This window comes from Brassica napus, chromosome C5 (genome assembly GCF_020379485.1).
Source record: "Brassica napus cultivar Da-Ae chromosome C5, Da-Ae, whole genome shotgun sequence".
Classification (NCBI taxonomy): domain Eukaryota; kingdom Viridiplantae; phylum Streptophyta; class Magnoliopsida; order Brassicales; family Brassicaceae; genus Brassica; species Brassica napus.
Genome location: NC_063448.1, coordinates 34,538,155 through 34,563,239, shown reverse-complemented (window position 1 = coordinate 34,563,239; position 25,085 = coordinate 34,538,155). Strand labels below are relative to the sequence as shown.

The following is a 25,085-nucleotide window of genomic DNA, read 5'->3' as shown; positions in this document are numbered from 1 at the left end:
CTGAAAACCAAATAGTAATCAGCTTTCTTTGATTCAATCGTCCTTTCATTCCTGACATTCAATCATACAGTTGTTGATTATCCAATTGAGTAATAGACAAACCATCCATACTTTCTGATCCTTATACACAAATGAATAAGAAATTTTCCATTACTACGAATCGAGTCTTCAATTCCATATTGTAATCAGCTTTGATTCCCGACATGCAATTATACAGTTGTTGATTATCGAATTAAATAAACAGACCATCCATACTTTCCGATCCTCGACTAGTTCATACACAAATATGGAATCTTCTATCCAAATCGGAATACCTGTGAATTGAGTTAATCGTCTATGAGTGGTGGATGACGATTCTAAAACGATTTGAGACATACCCTGCAAAACGGAATCAATAGCTCAATGATTCAGCATCCAAGCGACGAAACCGAGTTAGCAATTCGATGATAGCGAGGAACTCGGAAGAACACCACGACGAGGACGAGAGAGGATCGAGGGCAGTGAAGGCTCGAGAGAGAGAGAGAAGAAGAATTCGATTAATTAATTATTTCATTAATTTAAGTTTAAATTCGTCAGGGGCACTTTCGACATTAACCACACTCCTAGAGAGTATCAGAATAGACAAGAGTACGCCAGAGTTCGTAAGAGTATGTCAGAATACTTTTTGCCTCATTAAGAGCATCTGAGATTATGACTCATCTCGTGTGCTCAGGTGTGCTTGTATGGGTTGGATATAGAGATAGCTTTGGACCTTCAATGTTGTAGGATGAAGATTTTGGTCTACAAATACCAAATCTTGACTTTTTAGTTGGGGAGTCCCTCATACACATATAAACAGGATTTAGTCTCACATTATGATATTTGTATACTTTAACATCAGTAATGAATGCCACTGTCATTAGTCACTTTCCATCGTAAGAATTTGGGGAAACAATTTGTGATACTTTTGACTTTGCTGCATATACAAGCTTTCCAGTTTTCCATTGCTACGCAACTAGTCTTGTGTTTATGATTATGATATCGATAAATGTTTTGGAATTTTTTGTTTTCATTTACATGTTAGAAAATGAAAAGATCGAGTTTTCAATTACATTATTCAATTTAGCCTATGAAGTTTATGTGGTTGATAAAACTGTATTCCATTGCAATTTTATATGACCCCAGATGTAAAGTGTAAACTAAGACATAGTTGATGATAGGAAACCCAAAGAGATGGAACTCAGCGATGCTTGAAAACTATGTCAGTCCAGAGAATATCTCACTGATCAATCTTTGGCCATAAGCTAAGGATATCATCGAGATAAGTATTGTTGGAGCTATACTAAGAATGTGATGTACACTGTTAAGTCAGGATATTGGGTAGCCAGAAACGTTCTTAACAGTGATACGGTGGACATCCAGGTAGAGCCGAGTATCACAAATATTGGGTAGCCAGAAACGTTCTTAATAGTGATACGGTGGACATCCAGGTAGAGCCGAATATCACAAAACTCCAAGCCTTTGCTTGGAAAATACAAGCTCCACCAAAACTGAAACACTTTATTTGGCAAACAATTTATGGACACTTGGCCATAACAAGAAACCTAGCACATCGTCATATGCGATGCGACAACCATTGCCCTAAATGTGGAGCTGAGGACGAAACTATAAATCTTGCCACCTTTGAATGTCCCACAGCCCTACAGACATGGGCACATGCAACAACCCCAAACCCACCATTGATGTTCCCTAGTGCAAGCCACTATACAAACATAGATTATCTCTTTTGGTGGAAGAACGATATTGAAGACTCATACCTTTGGATTATGTGGTATATTTAGAAAGAAATGAATGATAAATTATTCAGAAGGATAGACAGGGAGGGACCCATTGAAAACTGTCCGACATGCTGAATCAGAATGTCATGCTTGGTTTGAAGCAAATTTCAAACATGAAGAACCAGAAGTTACACAAAACCCTCAACATGTAGCAAATTCTGAAATATGCATGACAAATGGATCATGGACACATGACGCACTGTTCAATAGTTATGGATGGACATGGACAAAATCTAGAGGGGTAATTCAGCTATTGGGAGAAAGAAACCAGAGGCGAAGAATCTCACCACTTCACTAGAGCTCGAGGTTCTCTTATGGGTGATGGAGTGCATGCTTTAGCTATCGACGTGTCAGGCTTTTGGCACTGATTGCAAGGATCTATTCTTGATGATTCAAGACCGAGGAGTATGGCCTAACTTTTCCACTGTGGAACTGAAGTGTAGATTCACTGAATCCTATAAAAGTCCATGGATTTATAAATATCTCTATTTTTCAAGAAAGAATAAGTTATCCCTAAAAGTCCATGGATTTATAAATATCTATGGATATTATTCCAGCAACTAGGGGTGTACATTATTCACTTTAATGATCATGAGCTAACTCATGAGTTTGGTCGTTTTTATGCTTTATATATATATATATATATATATATATGAATTCTATTTTTCTTATGTAAGAAAAGATAATTTCTATATTAATCATATTTATTTTTTTTAATTAAAATGTAAAACCAAAAAGTTATAAATATATACAAAAATGTAAAAGAATATCGATATCATCTCAAGACTCTTATGTAGAATAGATTTTTGGATCATTGATTTAGCTTTGATTCAATTTATTATTAGGTGTTATATTTATTCAGTATTTAATATTATTGTTTTGGAGTAATTTTAAATTATATTATGAAAAATATTTTATTGTCTTATTTAATTTATAATTTAGTTTATAATTTTTATTTTAAATATTTGATCGCGAGTTAACTCATTTAACTCATGATCTAGATGGCCTGAGTTGAAGTTTACATATTGAAACTCATATAATAAATGAGTTGGACTGAGCTGAGCTAACTCATAAAATATCTGAAATCACTGTAAACTAAAATATCTAAAATCACTGTGAACTGAGTTGAGTTGAGTTTAGCGAGTTAAGACATCAGTAGTTGCTGGGCAAAGACAAAATAAGATTAGATTATATAATCAAGAATAATGTACAACTCAACTTTTTTCCGGACCAAAAAATACAGAAGAAAAAGCCACAGAGACTACTTTTAAGACACGGCAAGAAAGTCAACCAAGGAAGCCCAATACAAGGAAATGGATGATTTACATTATTAAATAAAAAGCAAGAAAGGAAGAAAACCAAACAGGCAAAACATTTAAGTCTACTTCGTCGTCGTCTTCCACTAATATTCTGGTTTCATCGAAGACTTTTGGAGAAGTACATTTGCAGTCTGTCAATAACCCTTTCGTCACGGAATTACTCCAAGCCGCGTAGTGGTCGACTCCAAAGTATCCTATCTTTATGGTTTTTCGAATCTGGGTTCTCCGATTTTGAGGTAATTATCTACTGGGTTCTCTCTGATTTTATCTATTTTATTAAGAGTCGGCCTTTTTAGGGGTTTAGGTGTTTCTCGATTTATGAAAAGTTTTAAAGTTTGCAGGGTCTTGAAATCTTGGAGAAGGTGTTTCGCGGAATCAGTTAAATCAAACATCTGCTTCTCATGGCGAGCTTATGTTGCTTCGGTTCTTCAGACTACGATGTATGCAAACTCATATCTCATATCTGGTTTTTCTCTTTCCTTTATATCTTTTTTGTAGAATTGACTTGTTAAATTGATTCTTGCAAGTCTAATTTTAGACTGAAATCGAATCAATGTTTTGGGTCAATGTGTTGGAAGACTTGGTCCTATTGTGTTAAGATATTTGTGAAACTGTCTACTTATGAGTCATTTATGGATTTTGCTTCTCTGAATCTTGTAACAATTGTTTATAGCTCGTGACTGGGAGGGCGTCAACTAGTTCTGGGAAAGGAAAAAACAGCAATGGTGAGATAAAATTTGGTTACAGCTTGGTGAAAGGGAAAGCTAATCATCCAATGGAAGATTATTATGTCTCCAAATTCACGAAAATTGACGGCAAGGAGCTCGGTTTGTTTGCTATCTACGATGGTCATTTGGGCGAACGTGTTCCTGCTTATCTTCAGAAGCATTTGTTCTCCAACATTCTCAAAGAGGTCAGCAAAATTTCCTTGCATTTTTTTATCCCACAGCTTCTAGTTCGTTCTTGTTCCTCATTTTTTAACCTTTGTATTGTGTGTGTGTTTGTGTTCAGGAGCATTTTTGGTTTGATCCTCAGAGAGCACTAATTGCTGCCTATGAGAAGACAGACCAAACCATTCTGTCACATTCTGACCTAGGCCGTGGTGGCTCAACCGCTGTAACCGCTATTCTGCTGAATGGACGACATTTGTGGGTGGCAAATGTGGGTGATTCCCGGGCTGTTTTGTCACAAGGTGGTCAGGCAATACAGATGACTATAGATCACGAGCCCCACACTGAAAGGTTAAGCATTGAGGATAAAGGAGGCTTTGTATCAAACATGCCAGGTTATTTCCTCTCTTAGATTGTCATACCAAACACATCACTAAGTTATTCAAGCAAGCATCACATCCCTAAACATGTTTTGTCTTTCAGGAGATGTCCCTCGGGTTAACGGGCAGCTAGCAGTTTCCCGTGCTTTTGGGGACAAAAGCCTCAAAACACATCTACGGTCAGATCCAGACGTTAAGGATTCATCTGTAGATGCTCACACAGATGTTCTAGTTCTTGCTAGTGACGGTCTATGGAAGGTAAACAATATGGTCTTGTATTCTTTTTTGATTACCGGTTTTGGTTCTGATGTGTAATGGTATAGGTGATGGCTAATCAAGAGGCGATTGATATCGCCAGAAGAATCAAAGATCCATTGAAAGCAGCAAAAGAACTAACAACCGAAGCACTAAGAAGAGACAGCAAAGATGATATATCTTGCATCGTCGTCAGATTAAGGTGATGAAATATATTTTACAGAACCACCAGAGAAAAGGATGAAACTATTAGAAATGGAAGAAACCAAATATATAATGTTTGATTATCAAGAATAGAAGATGACGTAAAAGGTATTTGTAATATATTTTTGTTTCCTCCGGTGTAAAATGGTTGATCGGTTTTCCGGATGTTTGGAAATTTGATTGTTTGATTTGTGGTTTGGTTTGTGTAAGTGAGTAAGTGAGAATCATATGGTTTGGTGTATAAACACAAGCTGCTTCAATCTCTGTTGTTGGGTACTCTTCATATCCTCCGAAACTTTTTTTACTATGGTCCCTAAAATTTAACAAATGTTTCTGAAATTTGATCGGGGCAGTAACTAGTCGTAACACAATTTTTCTGTACAAAGAATATGGGATGACAAAATTTGATTTATTAGTTTAAATCCAGCCTAATATAACCAAACGAATATACATTTGCATAAAACAGATACTAATTGTAATGGATATTATTCACATCTGATAAAAAAACTTGCTCAATATTATATAACATTTTTGTTATCTAAAAGTGCACAATATTATATAAGATTTTTGTTACATATAACTACATACATATCCCTGGTAGGTTTTCATTTGATATAAAGTAGTATCAACAGTTTTGAGAATTTTAGTGTTCAATTAATTTAACAGGAAAAGAAATGCAAATGGCTGTACAACTAAGAGTAATATAATTGGGGTGAATGAATCATTTACTTAGTGAAAAAAGACTGATGCCTCAGCTTGATTAATTGCCAAATAGATTTGGTGCAAGTCTGAGATTCATGTATTTTCTTGAAATTGTTTTGAGGAAACAAGTTAGAAGCAACATGATAAAATATTGACAGAAACATCATGAATTGACTTTTATAATATTGCCACCGATACACTTTTGGTACAAACTGTATCCTAAAAAGGTGTAACATATGGCTGATACAGCCAAGCATTTTAGCTGACCACATTTGCTATCTTTCTAGAATTTTGAACTCACTGAGAAGTAGCTGAACTTACTCTGTTTGATGAGCTTGAATCCCAAATTGAGACAGTGGCCAAAGACTAGGAGGCCCATGCTCTAGCGTTCATGGCTCCTCCCTGCAGATTTCTCCTCTTGCAAGGCTCTATAAGATGCATGCATAGTTGTACAGATCGGCTGAGAAGCCCGACGGTGTGTTCTTGCAGGCTTTCCTGTCTCAAGTTATGAGCAATCCGTCTCCAAGTGTACTTCATCAACACAACGAGTGCAGGATAAACCAAATAGAGCAATCTCAACAGAACGAATACGACAGCAAGAGCCAAACAGGTCTCTTGGCGAATCATATTCTCGGGTGATCTCGCCCATGTGAAAGGGCAGTTCTCTGGGTCAGTGTTGTTTTCGTTCCCAAGATGAGGAACTGGTACGCTTTCCTCGATGGAAGTCTTATCCAGCGTCTCAATGCCTACAGTCCCACGGAAACTCTCCTGTTAGTTCATCCGGTTGAGTTGTTCAAAACAATCATAGACAACTAAAAACATCTTACCGGTAACATCGGTGTAGAAAGCAACAAGAGAATCAAGCATTCTAGTTCCTCGGTATCGTGCCCTCATTGTTGAATTCACAAGCAAGAGAGTAGGAAACCCATGAACTCCATACTTAGAGAGGGTGCTGCACACCACCAACAAGTAACAAAAAAAAATAGATCATAACAGTAAAAAGCAGCTAGACTGAGGAGGCCATTGTGTTAACCCACCTTCGCTTAACGGATGATTCCTTTATTGCAAAGTGAGGAATCGAGGAGTAGAGAGAAGAGATGACATGGAAGCTTGGTCTAAAGGAGATTGAGAAAGGACACCAGGATGCATAGAAGAGCAAAGCCACATAGTTACACTTGTTTTTGTGAATCATATCCAAAGCTGTTTGTAACCAACGCTCATCACCCTACTCAATGAAACAAATGCTAAATGAACAAAGATTCGCAACTAAGGGGAATGTTTCAATCAATTGTGGAAACTTTCTTGCCTCGGTGACGGCAACAAAATGAAGACGCTCGTGTAATTCGTCAGAAAGTCGACAAGTCGGATCGCGTAACTCAAAGGTGTAATCTTTAACAGACCTCGGAGCACAAATCGGAACCCTAGCGCAGAAGGCAACGAACGTTAGCTTCCCGAACACAATCACCAACAGCAACAAAAAGTTCCATTTCTCCATTAATGAATACTAATTGATACCCCCCACCCACCCACAAGCTCTCTTCTTCTTTCCCCCAACAGAATTCAAGAAATCGAATGGAATCAACAGCGGTAAGGAGGTATTGGAAGATATAAATGGAAAAAAGAAAATGAGAGGAGGAGGAAGAAGAAGAAGCGGTTGTGGTTGCTGGGCGAGAACTGGGATTTGCTCGTAGGAACAAAGCCAACCCTTTTTTCTTTTCTTTTAGGATGTGATTATAAACCAAATGGGCACACAAAAATCTGGAATAGGACACTTCTATTTCTAATTCTTTAATGAATTAATAATAAATCGAAATTCAGCTGAAAATACTAGAAAACCTAAAATTTTAACATATTTACAAACCCAACCATTCTACCCACCCAATTACTAATAACCCACCCCGATCCATCTGTTTTTCCCTAAATCCCTAATTTTTTTTTTCTTCGACGTAACCAAGAAACACAAATCCAAACACAATCGACAATCTCAAATCACTATCTCCTTCAATCTCCCCTCACTAATCAAACTCGGTAACAATCATCTTGAAGTTGGTCCCTTGAATCTCATCTATTTCTCTATTTCGTGTCACTCATTGAAAAACTATGGCTCCTAAGACTCGCTTCGCCGGAAAAACAAACAAGGAAGGTGCGCCGGAGAAGAAGAAGAAGAACGAGTCTGCGGCGGAGAAGAAGAAAGTTGCGGCGGAGAAGAAGAAAGTTGCGGCGGAGAAGAAGAAAGCTGCGGCGGTGAAGAGGAGGAGAGAAGCCGTGAAAAAAAAAGAGATGCAGCAAAGAAGAAGACTGAAACCGCAGAAAAGAAGAGGAAGCAAGACTCGTCTTCGTCGGAGTCTTCATCCAATCCAACCAAGCGGCGTCGGACCGCATCTTCACCAGAACAACATTCCGATCCCGATCATTCCCCGGCACCATCAGCGGAATTGCTTTCTCAGGATGATAGAGAGGGTACGCCAAGCCCATCATTTCCGATTGAGCCACAAAAAGCACCTACTCAAACACCCAGTGAGGCGGAGAATCCACTGCAAGCTCCAATAACTTCTAACAACAGGAAGGATCCCAACAGAGAGTCACACTCACCAGAGGCTGCCATTAACAATGAAGCGCAAAGAACGGTAAACAAATCAATTTAAAATAGTTTTGGAATTTTTATGATAATATTGAACTAACAAATAGGAACCGTGAGCAGATTGGATCTAACAACAGTGATTCAAACCCACCTGAGGCTGCCATTGGATCTGCTACCATTGACAATGACGCGCCAAGAATGGTAAACAAGTCGACTTGAAATGGTTTTAGAAATATTTATCATAGAGTTGAACTAACAAATAAAAGAATGAAACTAGTTCAACTGGTAATAATATGTTGTAAAACATATTCACTGGAATTTATAACTGGTACAACTATGAAAAGTATAACTAGTTTAACTTATACAACTGAGTATCGTATAATTAGTATAACTAAAAGAGTGAAAAATGATGCAACTGGTAAGTGATACAACTATTAACAATATAACTAGGTTAACTAATTAAACTGAGTATTGTTTAAGTATATGGTTTTATTGATGTATAACTGGTTTAACAAATGTCGTATAACTAGGTTTACTAGTACAACTAGTAATATTATTTTTAGTACAACTAATTTAACTGGTACAACTAAGTGATTTTGTGTTGTGTAACTCGGATATTTATTCAGTGTATTTAGTGTTTTTATTTGTGTCTTCAAGCTGGGGAGGAGAATATGGCCGTAGAACCAATGAGACCTGTTGGTTTTTTCTTCAAGCCAAGTGATTATTGGACGGCTTGCAAGCTCTCCTCAAGGTGCCACCAACACGATTTTCTGGAGACGATTAAAGACTTTAAGGAGTCAGAGAAGAGTTGGTTTGAGAATCACCCTCAGTTCAAGCATTTATTCCACATGGATTGTTGCGAGGAAAGAAAGGTTCAGGGATTGTGGATGTTGCTACTTCGTTGTATGCATAAAGGAAAGGAGCGACAAGCTTGGTTTGGGGTAAACGGTGTTCCAATTAGATACTCTATCAGGGAACATGCCCTCCTCTCTGGTTTATACTGCGGATCATACCCTGAAAACTATCCGAGAAAAGGGAAGATGAAGTTTGCAACAAAGCATTTTAAGCACTTGCAGAAGAAGACTAAGGAGAAGAATAGGAAGAAACAGGGTCTGAGAGTGACAGAAGCGGATGTCTTAGAGAAGCTTGAGAAGATGGAAGCTGATGATGGTAGTGATCAGCGTCTGAAGATGGCGGTTCTTTATTTTTTGACCAGAGTAATAAGAGGAAGGAAAAGAAATGCATACTTCATTGAGCCCTTCATTCTCCAGGCAGTAGATGATCTGGATTTTTGCAACAAGTTTCCATGGGGCCGTTACACATTTGATGATTGCATGAAGGAGATTTTCCACTTGAGGGATCATTTCGCTAAAGGGCTCCCAGAGAATAATATGCAGTGGACATTTCCTGGGTTTGTCACCCCTTTGGAGGTATATGAATTATGTTTTCCATAAGCATATTAGTTATTATGTAAGTAATTAATTATTATATAACTAATATGATTGTGTGAAATGATGTGCAGATATTGGCTTTTGAATGTATCCCTGTCCTTAGGGAAAGTTTCAGAGATCCTGATCCAAACTGTCTCCCAGATTGCCCAAGAATGTGCAAATGGAAGTACAAGAGGACTAGGACAACAGGATTTGCATTAGAAGAGATTTATAAGGCGCTTGGAAACACAAAGGTAAAAGATTTTAATTTTTAAGTATTGTTCTATCTTTATCTTCAAGTTCATAGTTAATTTTAAGTGTGATATGTTGTTGGTCATATTTCAGGTGATTTCAAGTACGCTGAAACCACAGGGAGATGAACTAGACCTCTTGTATGAAATCATGGATGAAGGGAGTGTGGAAGACGTGGAGCTGCAAGATGATTCAGATAAGGCAGACATAGCCGTTGACGGTTGGAACCGGATCCTTATAGAACCGGAAGGAAAAATATTTTGGGAGGATCTATTCGAGATGGATGTGAGAAACCGGCCTACCACACAACAACAATCTGAGCCTCATGGTATATTCGAAGGACAGGAGGAAGAAAGGGTAGGTGAGGAACCCGAGGCAGGGGGCGAGGCAGGCCGTGAGAGTGTAAAAGAGTTGGAATTGAGATTGAACAAGAGAATGGATGACGGCTTTGCATTGAGGGACGAAACAATTCGTCTCTTGGCAGCACGAGTAAAGGAGTTGGAACAAGACAAGATTCAAAGAGAAAATTGGTCATTCCAATTTGGTGAATATGAAACATGTGAGGCTTCTGGAGGCAAAGGAAGAGGTAATTGATTTTAAAATTAGTTTTGTTTTGATGTCAAATTTGCATTGGAATTGTTTTGATGGGGTATTCATTTTTATTATGTTGTAGATAATATGGGCAATGGCAATGAGGATGGTGAGGCAGTGGCTGAGAAGGATGGTGAGAAACAGGTCGAAGAAGAGGCTGAGAAGAATGGCACGAAAGAGGCTGAGAAGGATGGCGCGAAAGAGGCTGAGACAACACCTGAAGGTGTTTGTTGCTGGTTTTTTTTTGTGCTATCAGTTTAGATTTGCTTCAGTGATATAAATTTTGTTGTGTGATGGTGATGTTGTAATTTGTTTTGTTGTAGATGCTGAGAGTGAAGAAGAAGCTGATAAGGATGGTAAGAATAGCGAGTCAGATGCATCACTGCAGCTGTACACACTCCTCTTCCTACTGAGACAACACCTGAAGGTATTTGTTGTTGGCTTTTTTTTTCATGTGCTATCGGTTTAGATTTGCTTCAGTGATATAAATTTTGCTGTGTGGTGGTTTTGTTGTAATTTGTTTTGTTGTAGATGCTGAGGGTGAGGAAGAGGCTGCGAAAGAGGCTTATGAGGTCGCTGGCAATGAGGATGAAGTAGGTCAGAAGGAGGGCGAGACAGAGGCTGACAAGGAGGGTGAAACTGAGGAAGGCAAGACAGATGTGGAGGACTCGCCATCTACTCTTCAAGTGATGGCAGAAGCTGCGGAGAAACTCGAGAAAGAGGTTGATGATAAGGCTGCTGCAGAGAAGGCTGCTGATGAGTTAGCTGCTGCTGATAAGGCAGCTAGTGATAAGGAAAAAGTTGGTGATGAGGAGGAGATCAGGCCAAAGAGGACCCATAAACCTTCTCGTCCGCTCAGGTCTCCGTATCAGAAAAACTAATAGCTATTTGGAATAGCTTTTAAGAACTAAAACTTATGTTCCAACTAAAACTTATGACTTATGTTTCTTTTGATGCTAAAACTTATGACTTATGTTTCTTTTGTGTTAAAACTTATGACTTATGTGGATGTTGTGTTAAAACTTATGATATATGTTTATGTTCCTGTTTCTGTTGTATTAGGACCGTTGTATTATGCTAAAACAGGTATTATGGAATCACTAATACAAGTATGACAATCCAATAACATTTAAGAATGGTACAACTAGTACAACTACGTAATAACATTAGTTTTACATAGTTCAAAATAACGTGTTGCAAATTTAAAATGTGTTGAACATTTAAAACGTGATACACATTTAAAATGTTGTAGTTTCACATAGTTGTACTAGTTTATTAGTTGTACCAGTTTGTACATAGTTATAATTTGGCAGTGAAATCGGAAAATATTAGTTGTACCATATAAAAAATACAATTACCTTAGTTGTACCACTGTTGTATGTTTACATATGCTTGCCCGGATACAATGAAATCATCACTATTGTGAAAATACTTGTCATGTATATTTTGAAAAAAATAAGTGGACAAACAAGTTAACAAACCTTAAAAGTATAAGGTAGATCAAACAAACTTTTGTGATAGAGTTAGAAATCTAAAAAAAAAAAAGAACACAATACAAAACACAAAGAAACCTTTCCAAACACTTAAAAATTAGACTATTTGATTGGTTTTTTAATAGGGAACACCCAAAAGAATATTTAAATTTTACAACCTGCACAGTTGTACTAGTTATACTAGTAGATCCTATTTTAGTAAATTAGACATAGTTGTACTAGATTTACCAGTCGAACCTATTTGAGTTTTACGAGTTGTACCAGTAAGACAACACAAATATATGAGTGTTATATTTTATCAAGTTTTACCATGTTGCACCTATATTACCTGATTGAAACAACATAATGCATAAATAAAGTTCCACAACACATAAATAAATTCTACAACACAAATAAGTTCCACAACACACAAATAAATTCTACAACACAAATGAGACTCATTCATCATTTTTTTCGTTACCACTTCTTTCGTTGTCACCTCCTTCGTTCCCATTTCCACTGCTGTCACTGCTGTCACTACCACTGCTATCACTGTCACTGCCATCACTGCCACTTTCTTCGTTTTCACCAATCAATGGTGGAAACTTCTTCTTTCTCTTCCTCCGATATTCTCCGGCAGAGGGGAATCTAGCAACTTGTAGTCTTCCTTTTTTTTTTCCACATACGGAGGGAGGACAACCTGATATCGGATTTCCTCAGGAATTTCAGAACTTTCCCATGTTGAAAGATGAGGCACTGGATATATTGTCCTGTAATATGCCAAAGTCCACTGCTCCATCCAGTAATACCAAGAACAATAATGTTCAGCCATTTCTCCACGCGCCATGATGGCAGCAAGTGCATGCACACAAGGATACCGATCAATATCAAAACACCTACAATAGCATGTTTTGTTGCTCAGATCAACCAAATAACCATGACCATCCTCGCCAAGCACATTGTAGTGACCTTCAAATGTATTTAGCTCGGTCACCTTCAGCTTTTTAGCCAAAGGATATATGTGATGCAATATCCCATGCACATGTGGGATTAGTATCTGCCTCTCTGGTACGCGTAGAGATAATAGACGGTATTTGTTGAACCATTCTGTTATCTTTTCCACGATCACATCAAGCATTGGCAACAACGCATATTTCCTTGGTTCCTTCAAAACACCATTGATAGATTCAACAGTGTTGGCTGTGTCTATGTTGTACCTTTCTCCCGGAAATTTACATCTTGCCCATTTTGTCTCATGAACACTGTCATCTAGATACTCGGCCGCTTGAGGATACATTTTCCTGAAATCGTTGTAGCATTTGATGAACTCCACCTCACTGTAAATACCAGCAATACTTCTAATTTTTTGGCAACCCCTTTCTTGTTAACATTGCTGCAAGCTCCGCTGACATTATTAGACAAGTGATAATTGCAATATCCATGGATCGCCAATGGGTATACCTCGTGTACTTTCTTGATGATGCTTTGGTTTCTATCAGTACAAAATACAAGCTGAGGATCATCTGGTATCAAAGTTTTTAATATAGTTAACAACCACTCCCAGCTTGCATTTTTCTCACCATCTACTACTGCAAAAGCAAGGGGATAATGATGATGATCTGGATCTTGAGCAGTGGCAATGAGAAGCACTCATTTGTACACACCCTTCAGGTGAGTTCCATCCATTATTATCACTTGCCTCATCGCCTTGAACGCTTCGATGCAAGCTCCGAGCGCAAAGAACATATACTTAAACTGGTTCTTCTCATCCACTTCTAATCGTGTAATGGTATCAGGATTCATCCTTTGTAACATGTACAAGTAAGATGGCAGCCTAGCAAAACTCTCCTCCGGGTTACCACGCAAATCACTCAAAGCTTTATTTTTCCCTCTCAAAGCCGTAGAATATGAAACCTTAACACCCAGCTTGTTCTGCACCAAATCTATGAGAGTCTTTGGATCCGGAGTCTTGTATTTGCCGGGATAATCAGAGTGCACCACTGATGCGACCAAGCTTGGCGTGCCTCTTTTCTTCTTCTTCATGACACTTGCATCTCCACGAGAGCACGTATGAATCTTTCTATACGTTCTGATAGAGAAAAAAATCAGAGTTCTTCAGCTTTGCAGCTCGTAAATACCATCTGCATCCAGCCCCACGACATTTCAATATGTAAACCCGAGGATTCGACTTCTGTATATCAACCTCAAAAAAATTGGAATGCACACCTTTGTCCACTAAATCCCTCACTTCTTCTCTAGTCGCAAATTCTTGATGAAGACTAATATCAATGCCATCATCCCATTCTGAATTGACAACAGGAGGTTCAACTGCTGTAACAGCCGGTAACTCCTCCCTATCATCCATTTCATCACCCTCTTCACTGATTTTCTCATGCTCAAACTCATCCTCCTGAATATGAGGAACAATTTCCAACTCTCCAACTCCAACCATGCCATCATTAGCTCTGGCATCACTCAGATTTTCCTCATTCATAGAAAACATCTCGTTGCTCTGATTTTCTGAGACGATTTTGGCAAGTTCCACATGCAAGACACAACGTCGGTTCTTCTTATAACATCTTCAAGAATTTTTATTATTCAAATATCCTAAAACATCTTCATCATCCAAGATATAACAAGAATTTTTATTATTCAAGACCAGCGGAAAGTAACTCAGTTGAAGCTTGGTGGCATCTACATCAATCTTCAGTTTTTTGCCTATTTTATCAACCAAGTGGGAATAAGTAATCTCCTCATATCTTCCTTTCATCACCAAAGTAGAAATATGTCGGTCTACACCATGTTCAAAGTGTATCACCACAGATCCATTGCTATCCATACTTCCTGAAATGAGTAAAAAACAAAAATATTATTGAGTAGTTGTACAAGTTATATGAGTTTTACGGTTGTAAAAAATATCTGTTATATTATCACTTTGACGGGTTTACATATCAAACTAGTTATAAATTATACTAGTAATACCAGTTATCCGACGTTCATTTTGCACATGACTATTACAAGTTATATTAGGTGTATCAATACCACCTATTCATTGTGTTATACTTATTTTTACCAGATTTACTAATGATACATTTTCTATAAAAATGTTAGTAATACTACATCAGTTGTACCAGTGAAACTAGTTGTTAAAGAATTTTGAGTTACAAGTTGTACCGGTTGTACCATACACAAAAACGATTTCTTTTACAATATTATGTTTCATACTCTAACAAAATTATATCAACCAACCTTATAATCTGACTAACAGGTAACATGTATTTTATATGACTTAACCGAAACAAATAACAATAAAAATATAAGAGAGAAAGACAAAAAAGAGAGAGGAAGAGAGTTTACACTTACCAATAGATTTCAGAACCAAGGACGACGCAAATGGGATGTTTCACGGTGTCATAACCTGTAAAAATACCCTAAGAAACAGAGGTAAAGGTTTGTGGGTGAAGAGTTGAAGAATAGAGGTTTGGTTGGTGAAGGAAATGAATTTTCGTGGTTGGGTATGGTTGAAGAAGAAATGGTGAAGAAGAAGAGTGAATAAATTTTCAGTGGGACGCAGACAAAATCTGATGGCTAAGATTAAAACAGACTCATAAGATCCAGCGGCTGAGAGACAAGTTTCATTAATGGTATTATTGTAAATATTTCATCTTTAAAGATCGGACGGCTCAGATTATAACGTGAAGAATCAGATCCAATGGTTGATGTTGAGCTTTCATTAAGGGTATAATCATAACTTACACTCATTTGTCCCATAAGAGATTAGTTTTGGTGGTTATAGATTTTTTTTTGTCCTTTGTCCCTTTGTAGATTAAAATCCTGTGATTATAGAAGTAATTATATAAACCAGAATTATTTTAGAATCAATTGGCTAATTAGTCCATATTCATAATAGATTTATCCTTTTATACTTTTGAATATAATTTTGTCTCATTACTTCCTTGATTATTTTTATAAGAAATTAATCTTATAATCCTTTAATTTTATTTTAGAAATTACAGTTTTTGTTTAATAGTTAAACTTTTATGTAGTTTATGTTTTGTTTATTTATTAAAATAATAATTTATGTAATTTGTACAATATTATATATATATATATACACATAATTAATTCCATATTTAGTGAAAGAAAAATAAAAAATATACTCATCCTAGTAACCGACGTATTTGGTTATTACAAATTGAAAATATAAAATTATGATTCAACCAAAATATATAATTTAACAAGTGGGAAGTACAAGAAAGACAGTTTAGAACATAGCAGGAAAGATACGTTGAAAACAAAAGCTATTTATGTCCGGCCAGAACATAGAGAAGTGAATAAGTTGTTTTGGCATATTGTATGGTTGTTGGTAGTGTCCTTTATAACTCCTTTACAAATATTAGATGGATATATATATTCTAATTTTAAACTTAGTTTGAAGAAAATCCAATACAATTGATAAATGCCAAAGTGATATGAGTCAAAGGGCATCTCTCTCTCTCTCTCTCTCTCTCTCTCTCTCTCTCTCTCTCTCTCTCTCTCTCTCTCTCTCTCTCTCTCTCTCTCTCACACACACACATAGATGGTTGTTGATCCCAAGGTACATAAGAAAATTTTAGAAAGTCTTAGAATAGTTGTCCATCTGAAGAAATAAATTCTTCTGGAAGTTTAGTGGATTGAAAATGCTAGTGGTTCGGCCTAGAATGTCCTAGTCGGACGAGCAAATTAATCGAAAAATTATTATAGGCCCTTAAGATGAGAATGACCTTAGAATTATTTTAGAAATGTTTTGGTCTAAGAAATCTATGTTTTTGTCAAGGAGAAACATTCCCGCCAGCTCGGATCAGCTTATTACACGTTCGGGATTTAAGTACGGCCATTCGGGCCCATCTACGACGTGCTAAGCGTGTTTGGAAGTTTCCGAAAGATGCAGCTGCTTGCTTACCTCCTTCAAGCAGCTGGACATGTGCTTCTCCTTGACTGGACCACCTCCGAGCCGTTCTTGTCTCATTTCTATTGGATGCTTTGGTGGCTGGCCACAAAGCTTGGTTTTATTGGCCAAAATTGTGGCCAAGACACCAAGTTGTCTCCTATTGGTTGGTTTGGGAGGCAGAGACACCTCCTGCTTGTCATGCACGACCAAAACCCTCCCATGAGATCATTCCCCAGCATATAAATAGCAGACCACCCCCTTAGTTCATTCTCCACTTTTAAAAACCCGACCATAGGCTCCCAAGAGAACCCGAGAACACTTGAGACTTAACGTAATGTTTTGGTCTTTAGATTTCCTTTTCTTTTTTTTAGTTAGCTTTCTTTTCTTTCTTTTTCTTTCATATCCTACCCTCCCTGTGTCTAGATTTCTAAAGTTCTAAAGTTTTCCCGATAAAAGTTCAAAGTTAAGCCGACCGCGAGATAGAAGTGTTTCCAGTCCGAAACTTTCATCTAAGTGTTGAGGTGAGTCTAGGTTATGGGTTATGATTGTTGTGTGTGCGGTTAGCGCTTGCAAAACAAGAGTATTGGTTGATGCATTGCTAGGTTGCGCGTTTAGATATATAATGATATGATAAGGATGATGTTTGTGAAAGATATTGAGTTATATCGTCGGGCCTCGGCTCGAGAGGTATAACATGATTGTGATACATTGATGTTGTGTTGCATATACTTATGTCATTGCATTGTATTTTTTGGGCCTCGGCTCAGGTAATATAACATGGTTGATCATATCTTAACGGGGAAACCCATAAATCCACGGACTTGATCCATGAGGGTCCGACACTCGGGTGGAGTGTCGTGAGAGTCATTGGTGTCCACTCGAGGCCCGTGCCTTGTCCGGGGCCTTACCAAAATTAGTTCCTGGCAGGACGCGAAGACACGTGTGATAGGGCTAGCTACCCTCGACCGTGTAGCTGCATGACGATGCGGAAAGTGTGTTATCCGGGCCATCGGCCTTTTAGACTTTGTGTTTAGAGTCAATGGGCGCAACAGGGATGTGTTATGGACTTCGTATGGAGATAGGAACCAATGGCGAGAGGCAGTCCTCGGCGATCGATAATGATCTAACCACTCGTGAAGAGTGGATGCTTGTTTACGTGATTGCTTTATTTTTGCATTGCATATTTCTTAATATAATTGATCTTTGTTGCTTAATGTTTGATGCATAATGGGGGGATAAATAATTGTTAGGAAACCCGACTCACTGAGCAAAATAGTTGCTCATTAGACTCTTTGTTTTTTCAAGGTAACCCGTATCAGGTTCCATTTGGGATCGGACGAGCACAAAGCTGTTGGTGTAGATTTGCTACCTTTTGCAAACATGTACGTTTTTTAATATGTAAGATATGGTTTTGAACATCGGCAGAGCATGTATAAAGTTTTGATGTGGTTGAACTTAAAGTATATATGAATAAGAAATGGTTTGGGGAATACTTGGATTCCATATGAAACTAGTCCTAGTCCGGGACGAACTAACTAACTGTTTCAAACTCGGGTTGCATAGCCTTAACTTGGAATCGCTAGGAACCCGTTCTTGGACATATGATCTTGGTATTTCGGATCTGATCTGGGAACCTCAGATCAAATGTTTGGGCACGTGGTAGTTGTATCTTCGATCTGGTTAGAGTTCTTTAGTTCGTCGTGCATGTTCTTGTTAGATTGGTGCATGACAAACTAATTAACTTTTACTTATTCTGGATCGGGGGTGTTACACACTCTCTCTCTCTCTCTCTCTCTCTCTCTGCACACAGTTTGAGTGTGTTTTACGGTGGCCATCGCCACATTGTACGACTGATGAACCTCCACTTTTCTTGCTTTTTGTTCTTGTCCGTCTTCATGCCTTCTCCCCCATCAATTATCTTCTTTTCCTCTGCGGTTGAGTTGATGTGAGTGGTTTCAGATCCGGTTAGCTATCTTAGGTATGTTGCCCTTGGTGGTTTTAACGGTGCATGAGGACGACATATGTTAACCAACAGAGTAGGCCTTCAGTAATGGCGCTCATGTCTCTTGTGGTTTGTCAAGCTTCACATGCGCATCTGGGTGAGCGATGGAGTGGGTGTTGTTGCAAACATGTTTAGTTTCTCATTGTGTGCTATGTGGCATGCTCTTGGTCACTTCACAATCTCGGGGTTTTGGTTGCCTCCCGGTAACCCCGCGTTGGAGTTCGGTGGCTCGGGGTCGATAAACCATCTCTCCATTTCAATGATGTGTGTGTGTGTGTGTGTTAGTTAGACCTATGTTATATGTGCTTTAGATCGTCAGATTTGGCGTTTCATGTGACCATCTCTTACCCCATTTGTGTTCGGGTCTGGTGGTTGTGTCACACATGATGTTCTCCTTTCTCCAAATAATATGTTGGTTGTTGTGTGCTTGTTGTGGTATTAATTTTTAGGTCATGATTGAGAGAGTTTAGTTAGTAACTTAACCCAATCTTGCTTCGGCTTTCTCTTCTCCATAGATGGGTATCCTCTCGGTATATCTTGGTTAAATGGGTGTAATGGTTACGGTTGGGAGCTCGAGGCGGCAATCTCTGTTTTCCTCAGTTGAAAATGGCATCGGCGATTGGTAGCTGTTGGTTATGTGCATTTGGTATGTGTTTTACCTACAGCTCTGAAGTGCCCACTTCAGAAACATGTCTTCAGTACTTTGTTGCTATAGGGAAATCGGCGAAGTTACCTAGAGCACTAAAGTGACCACTTCAGAAAGTTTGCATCTTGCACATTGATGCTCTAGGAAAGCTGTTATGTTTGGGCCTCAGTGTTTTCGAAGCCGATTAGTGCTAGGTTTTGGGGACACCAGATACCACTATATATATCTTGTGCCTCCTCTAAACCTAAGAAGCTAAGTCAAACCAAGAAAGAGGAAAAGACAAGAGAACTCCACAAGATCTAGAGAGAGAGGCAAGCAAAAAGCTCAAATGCAATCAAGAGGTATCTGTAGCTGAGCAAAGAACAAGAAGTCAGAAAGTGAGAAGCTACCAAAGACAAGAGAAGAAACAAAGTTCGAGTCTTTGTATTCTTAGAGTGTTTTGGTATTGTACTCTCCTTCTGTAATCTCCTTTGTCATTCTCAAGGAAGTGAGAAGTGACTGGAACTTGTAAGCTTTGCTTGTTATTGGAAGTTGTGGGAGAGAGATCCCACCCAGAGGTACCACAAGGGAACTTGGTGAAAAATCTTGTGTCTTTAAGTTTCTGTTTTCATCACGAAGATCCAAGCTTTAACACTCAAAAGGTAGGGAAGTTAGGTGTATGGGTAAACCTAACAAGTAGTATCAGAACTAGCAAGTGATAGCTGTTTGGTTAATACAAGGTCAAGTTGGATTTTCCCTAACAAGTGGTATCAGAGCCAGATTCAGCGCAAGAGTGTTAGAAGATTCTCCTTGAAGATTCAAGGTCGAATACAAGGATAGAGGTGGATAGGTTTGATGGAACATGGGATTTCTCCTTATGGAAGGTTCGTATGCTAGCTCACTTTGGTGTTCTAGGTTTGAAAGGAATTCTTACAAATGAGAAGCTGTTGAAGGATTCACCTCGTGAACGGGAGGAGTTGGAAGCTGCTATGAAGGATCCACAAAAGGGGTTAGAAGGGGTCTCAGATGCTGATCCAAGCATAGATCCAGTAAAGCTCGAAAATCAGAAAAGGCTAAAGATTTGATTGTCTTGAATGTGGGAAATCATGTGCTAAGGAAGAGCAAGCACTGTGAAAAAGCAGCAGCCATGTGGTCAACATTGAACAGATTGTACATGGAGACTTCATTGCCAAATCGCATATATCTACAGCTGAAGTTCTATATTTTCAAGATGAATGATGCGAAGAGTATAGATGAGAATGTTGATGACTTTCTCAAGCTGGTAGCGGATCTGAACACTCTGGGTGTAGATGTGTCAGATGAAGTCCAAGCTATTATGCTGCTAAGCTCATTGCCCCAAAGGTATGACCAGCTAAAGGAAACTCTCATGTATGGAATAGACCGTCTCAGCTTGAATGAAGTAGCAAGAGCTGCATGGTCTAAGGAGAGAAAGTTAACTGAAAGTGGAAGCCAGTCTAGACCAAGTGCTGAAGGTCTCTATGATGATTCAAGAGGAAGTAACCAACATGGAAGAACAAGTTCTAAGAGCAGAGGAAAGTATCAGTCTAAGCCATGGCATGATAAGAACAACAAGGGTTGTTTTATCTGTGGAGATGAAGGGCACTGGAAAAGAGATTGCCCGAAGAGGAGGGATAAATGCTCTGCAAATACTGCAACTGTGTATAAGGAACCAATGACTTTAAGTGTTAGCACTCATAACACAAAGAAAGTGTGGATTATGGACTCGGGTTGTTCATACCACAACACACCAAACAAGGAAGTCTTGTTTGACTTCAAGGAGTTTGATGGTGGTAAAGTGTTAATGGCAAACAACACATATGGTAACATCAAGGGGATAGTAAATGTTCGGATTGAGAATCCGAATGGTTCAGAAGTGATACTCAAGGATATTAAATACATGCCAGAGGTGAGTAGAAATCTGATTTGCAATGGGATGTTGAAGAAGTCAGGTTGAAAGTACAGAGGAGAAGTCTTCGAGGTTCAGTTTTACAAAGCTGGAAGGATGGTGATATCAAGAGAATATCACGAAGGGCTCTACTACCTTCAAGGCAAGGTCACTAAGGCTGAAATGAAGGTGCCAAGGGAAGAGAAGGTGAGTACAGAAGCAAGGAAGCCCGGGAAAGGAGCAGAAAAGTCGGTTAAGGGAGCTGAAAAGAAGAAGTCAAGGAATGTGACTTTCCGCAGGAATCTAATTCAAGGACCAACTCCTTATGGCTATAAGTGGAAGGGGTCAGTAGCTCAAGGTGGAGACTCTTCTATGACAGGAAAGTCAGGAGAGACTGAGTCTAAGGTGAGCAGTGAAGAATCAGGAGAAGAACCAAAGGTAGCTAAAGGGGACAAAGGGAAGACCAAGAAGAAGTCTTCAAGAAGGAGGAATCAGAGGCTTGATGGGTTCAAGAAGGATTCCAGGTGTTGCATTAGTAGTTCCTCAGGCTCAGAGAATGCAACGGGCTTAGATGAGATTGAAGCAGCCACAAGGTTTCTGTTCGAAGTGAGTGAAACAGAATATGAGTCTCTCATAAAAGCAGAAGGATCTACCCAAGATCAGAAGCATGCTAGGAGTAAGCAGTGAGGCTTCTTGAATAAGAGGATACCGAGTCAGAAGTTGCAGCGAGGCTGCATACTTCTCAACACTAACTAAAAGGGGAAACAATCCCAGGTAACTATGCTGGCTTATGGTGGATCTTGCAGGATCGAATTGACAGGGTAGAGTTAATTTGTCTAAAGCCTGGAGATGGAAAGTTAAGTTGCAGCGTGGAGAGTTACCTGGTGGAGTTTCTGGAACTGTGTAAGTAGAGTCACAGGTTCCAGGTGGAGCAGTTGAGGGAAAGCTTCATAAGAAGTTGAAGCAAGTGGTTCGACTCAGGTGGAGTAACTGAGAAAGGAGGAGGCGAGTAGGCATGGGCATCCAGTTTTCGGTTCGGTTAGTTCGGGTTTCGGTTTTTTCGGGTTTTTCGGTTTTTTCGGTTTTGGACTTTAGGTAACCAAACAGGAACCGCCCAAAAATCGGTTCGGATCTGTTCGGATCGGATAATTACGTCAGGAACCGGTAACTATCTAAAAATTATCGGGTCCGCTTCGGTTCTGATTACATTTGTACTCAATCTACCCAAAAGTAACCAATCTACCCGAATTACCCAAACAAAAAGTATCTGAATTACACAAAAAATACTTATTTTTTAAAAAACGTTAAAGTTTATAAATATTGTGGAATTTTAAAACTATAACTAATGAAATCTGAATATTTTAGTATTTAGTTCAAATGTAAATAAATATTTTTATTTATTTATAACATAATTTAAATATTTTTGTTAATTAAATCTAAGTATAAGTAATTTTTTTAAGTATGTAGTATATTTCGGGTACCCAAACGTACCCATTCGGCTATCAATTAGGTTCCGGTTCGTTTCGGGTACCCACAATATTTTAAAATAGGAACCTTCGGGTTATTATGTTTTTTAGTTCAGTTTCGGATCGGATAATTTTGGTTCGGTATGGTTTGGTTTTTCGATTCTGGTTAATTTTGCCTAGGCCTAGAGGCGAGGATGATTCCGTCTCAGGAAATGGAAGGCCCCCAAGAAGCAGGGCAAGTACCTACAAGGCATGGTAGGTTGGATGTAGGTTGGATGCGCAAGAGAGCACAAGAACAAGTGACCAAATGCTCAAGGTGGAGATTGTTGGTTATGTGCATTTGGTCTGTGTTTTACCTACAGCTATGAAGTGCCCACTTCAGAAACCTGTCTCCAACACTTTGTTGCTATAGGGAAATCGTCGAAGTTATCTAGAGCACTGAAGTGACCACTTCAGAAAGGTTGCATCTTGCACATTGATGCTCTAGGAAAGTTATTATGTTTGGGCCTCAGTGTTTTCGAAGCCCATTAGTTCTAGGGTTTTGGAGACATAAGATACCACTATATATATCTTGTGCCTCCTCTAAACTTAAGAAGCTAAGCCAAACCAAGAAAGAGGAGAAGACAAGAGAAATTCCACAAGATCTAGAAAGGGAGAGGCAAGCAAAAAGCTCAAAGGCAGTCAGGAGGGATATGCATCTGAGCAAAGAACAAAAAGTAGACAAGAGAGAAGAAGTCAGAGAGTGAGAAGCTACCAAAGACAAGAAAAGAAACAAAGTTCGAGTCTTTGTGTTCTTAGAGTGTTTTGGTATTGTACACTCCTTTTGTAATCTCCTTTGTCATTCTCAAGGAAGTGAGAAGTGACTGGAACTTGTAAGCTTTGCTTGTTAGTGGAAGTTGTGGGAGAGAGATCCCACCCCAAAGGTACCGCAAGGGAACTGGGTGAAAGATCTTGTGTCTTTAAGTTTCTGTTTTCATCACAAAGATCCAAGCTTTAACACTCAAAGGGTAGGGAAGTTAGGTGTATGGGTAAACCTAACAAGTAGTATCAGAACTAGCAAGTGATAGCTGTTTGGTTGATACAAGGTCAAGTTGGATTTTCCCTAAGAGCAGCTCTTCCTCGTGCTGCCAGTTTGGTCACGGCTTATCTTTTCCGGGCTAGGGTTTGGTATTTTTCTTCCCGGAGTGGTGAGATTGAGCTTTGAAGAAGCTGTAAGTGATGCGGTATCCAAGGTATGAGGGTGCCCTACCAGTTACGTGTGGCAACTACGAAGCTTCCTTCCGCTCTTTGATTTGCAAGGTCCGAACATCCCTCGCTTTCACTCCGTCTCAGCCTTTATCCTTTATCTTCGCATGTGTATTTGGTAACCGATTGTCTGTTTAGTTTCTTTATTTGTTTTCTTTTAATTGTTCCTGCTACTAGTTATCTTTCAAAATTCTGTCGAAACTTGAAACTGGTAGAAAATTTAACAGTTTACCCCACAAAAATATGTTAGCCTCTTCAATCATATTAAATGTATAACATCTTGATTGTTAAGGATGGAATGTAGACATCTCTTAAAGTCCTATTCAAACTCATATCAGTCCATTTAAGAAACTTATTGAAAGTCGGTCTCGACTAACGTTGGTGTTGAAAATAACAAGTCTTCTAATGGTTATAGAAACCAACCAAAAAAGAGAATCATTTCACCAAATTTACAAATAAAATGCTTTTTAAGAAAAATATTTCATTATATTTCATATGTGTTGGTGTATTAGAAAAGGTGAAGTGATATACTATGGATTTTGCGACCTTTTATGCCATAGTATATGTCTTATTTAGAGTCTTTACGTTATGTTTGGAGTCTATTCTATTGTATTTACAGGTTTAGGTATGTTCTGGAACATTGTAGAGTTTATGGAGCTTAATTGGAGCTAAACCCGTAGCTGAAAAAATGAAGAGGAAACAGAGTCGATACCCAGAGGAAGTGTCGGTCGACACACATCCTTGGTGTCGATTGACACCCGATGCGAGAAGCTTTATGGGCCGAGATCAAGATTTGAGCCCATAAATCTACACAATTTACAAGAATGCCTTTGACGAGTTTTGACCGAGAATATATAAGTTATGCCATTGTTTGGGCAAGAGAACACACAGACAAAGATTTATAGTTTTCTTAGAAGTTTAAGGTTTTAGAGAAAAGATCCAAGAATTCCTCTAGAGTATTGTATTGGAACTCCGATTTTTTCTATCTCTATCTAATTATATTTTAGATTATTTTTAT

At 38.6% G+C, this 25,085-nt stretch overlaps 5 protein-coding genes across 8 annotated transcripts; 3 read left to right on the top strand and 2 right to left on the bottom strand.

Annotated features, from left to right (window-relative positions):
- Positions 1-3,116: 3,116 nt before the first annotated feature.
- On the top strand, positions 3,117-5,143 carry LOC106418582 (probable protein phosphatase 2C 10). 2 transcript variants are annotated; one of them, XM_013859314.3, is made up of 6 exons: positions 3,117-3,372; positions 3,478-3,576; positions 3,810-4,049; positions 4,148-4,421; positions 4,510-4,664; positions 4,730-5,143. In XM_013859314.3, the coding sequence occupies exons 2-6, from the start codon at positions 3,538-3,540 to the stop codon at positions 4,865-4,867; spliced, it is 846 nt and encodes a 281-aa protein (XP_013714768.1). In that variant the 5' UTR covers positions 3,117-3,372; positions 3,478-3,537; the 3' UTR covers positions 4,868-5,143. The 2 variants fall into 2 exon arrangements, with proteins under 2 accessions (XP_013714768.1, XP_013714769.1); XM_013859315.3 differs by having other exon boundaries at positions 3,120-3,372; positions 3,471-3,576.
- A 575-nt stretch (positions 5,144-5,718) lies between these two features.
- LOC106418717 (5'-adenylylsulfate reductase-like 4) lies at positions 5,719-7,312 on the bottom strand. The gene is made up of 4 exons (XM_013859474.3): positions 6,874-7,312; positions 6,605-6,792; positions 6,395-6,519; positions 5,719-6,313 (listed from the first exon to the last, which is right to left on the bottom strand). The coding sequence occupies exons 1-4, from the start codon at positions 7,060-7,062 to the stop codon at positions 5,934-5,936; spliced, it is 882 nt and encodes a 293-aa protein (XP_013714928.1). The 5' UTR covers positions 7,063-7,312; the 3' UTR covers positions 5,719-5,933.
- Positions 7,313-7,518: 206 nt separating this feature from the next.
- LOC106416645 (uncharacterized protein At3g43530-like) lies at positions 7,519-11,479 on the top strand. 3 transcript variants are annotated; one of them, XM_022712239.2, is made up of 8 exons: positions 7,519-8,194; positions 8,269-8,349; positions 8,806-9,578; positions 9,671-9,832; positions 9,924-10,416; positions 10,504-10,644; positions 10,745-10,848; positions 10,953-11,244. In XM_022712239.2, the coding sequence occupies exons 3-8, from the start codon at positions 8,820-8,822 to the stop codon at positions 11,016-11,018; spliced, it is 1,725 nt and encodes a 574-aa protein (XP_022567960.1). In that variant the 5' UTR covers positions 7,519-8,194; positions 8,269-8,349; positions 8,806-8,819; the 3' UTR covers positions 11,019-11,244. The 3 variants fall into 3 exon arrangements, with proteins under 3 accessions (XP_022567960.1, XP_022567958.1, XP_022567959.1); XM_022712237.2 differs by lacking the exon at positions 10,745-10,848 and having other exon boundaries at positions 10,953-11,479; XM_022712238.2 differs by lacking the exons at positions 7,519-8,194; positions 8,269-8,349; positions 10,745-10,848 and having other exon boundaries at positions 8,379-9,578; positions 10,953-11,479.
- Positions 11,480-12,351: 872 nt separating this feature from the next.
- LOC125587218 lies at positions 12,352-13,190 on the bottom strand. The gene is made up of 2 exons (XM_048757423.1): positions 12,626-13,190; positions 12,352-12,560 (listed from the first exon to the last, which is right to left on the bottom strand). The coding sequence occupies exons 1-2, from the start codon at positions 13,188-13,190 to the stop codon at positions 12,352-12,354; spliced, it is 774 nt and encodes a 257-aa protein (XP_048613380.1).
- An 8,283-nt stretch (positions 13,191-21,473) lies between these two features.
- Positions 21,474-22,043, top strand: LOC106417405. Its single transcript, XM_013858216.1, has one exon. It carries the CDS (start codon positions 21,474-21,476, stop codon positions 22,041-22,043), a length of 570 nt encoding a protein of 189 aa, XP_013713670.1.
- The last annotated feature ends 3,042 nt before the right edge of the window (positions 22,044-25,085 follow it).

What these genes read in the sequence shown, in the direction of transcription:
- LOC106418582 (XM_013859314.3), top strand. Translation starts at nt 3,538, where the DNA reads ATGGCGAGCTTATGTTGCTTCGGTTCTTCAGACTACGAT. An exon ending in TCGGTTCTTCAGACTACGAT is followed by an intron (nt 3,577 to 3,809) that starts GTATGCAAACTC and finishes AATTGTTTATAG; the next exon opens with CTCGTGACTGGGAGGGCGTC. An exon ending in CTAGTGACGGTCTATGGAAG is followed by an intron (nt 4,665 to 4,729) that starts GTAAACAATATG and finishes GTAATGGTATAG; the next exon opens with GTGATGGCTAATCAAGAGGC.
- LOC106418717 (XM_013859474.3), bottom strand. Translation starts at nt 7,062, where the DNA reads ATGGAGAAATGGAACTTTTTGTTGCTGTTGGTGATTGTGTTCGGGAAG. An exon ending in ATTTTGTTGCCGTCACCGAG is followed by an intron (nt 6,793 to 6,873) that starts GCAAGAAAGTTT and finishes TTCATTGAGTAG; the next exon opens with GGTGATGAGCGTTGGTTACA. An exon ending in GAATCATCCGTTAAGCGAAG is followed by an intron (nt 6,520 to 6,604) that starts GTGGGTTAACAC and finishes GGTGGTGTGCAG; the next exon opens with CACCCTCTCTAAGTATGGAG.
- LOC125587218 (XM_048757423.1), bottom strand. Translation starts at nt 13,190, where the DNA reads ATGTATCCTCAAGCGGCCGAGTATCTAGATGACAGTGTTCATGAGACA. An exon ending in TCATCTTTCAACATGGGAAA is followed by an intron (nt 12,561 to 12,625) that starts GTTCTGAAATTC and finishes GAAAAAAAAAAG; the next exon opens with GAAGACTACAAGTTGCTAGA.
- LOC106417405 (XM_013858216.1), top strand. Translation starts at nt 21,474, where the DNA reads ATGGTGATATCAAGAGAATATCACGAAGGGCTCTACTACCTTCAAGGC.
- LOC106416645 (XM_022712237.2), top strand. Translation starts at nt 8,820, where the DNA reads ATGGCCGTAGAACCAATGAGACCTGTTGGTTTTTTCTTCAAGCCAAGT. An exon ending in GGTTTGTCACCCCTTTGGAG is followed by an intron (nt 9,579 to 9,670) that starts GTATATGAATTA and finishes AATGATGTGCAG; the next exon opens with ATATTGGCTTTTGAATGTAT. An exon ending in TTCTGGAGGCAAAGGAAGAG is followed by an intron (nt 10,417 to 10,503) that starts GTAATTGATTTT and finishes ATTATGTTGTAG; the next exon opens with ATAATATGGGCAATGGCAAT.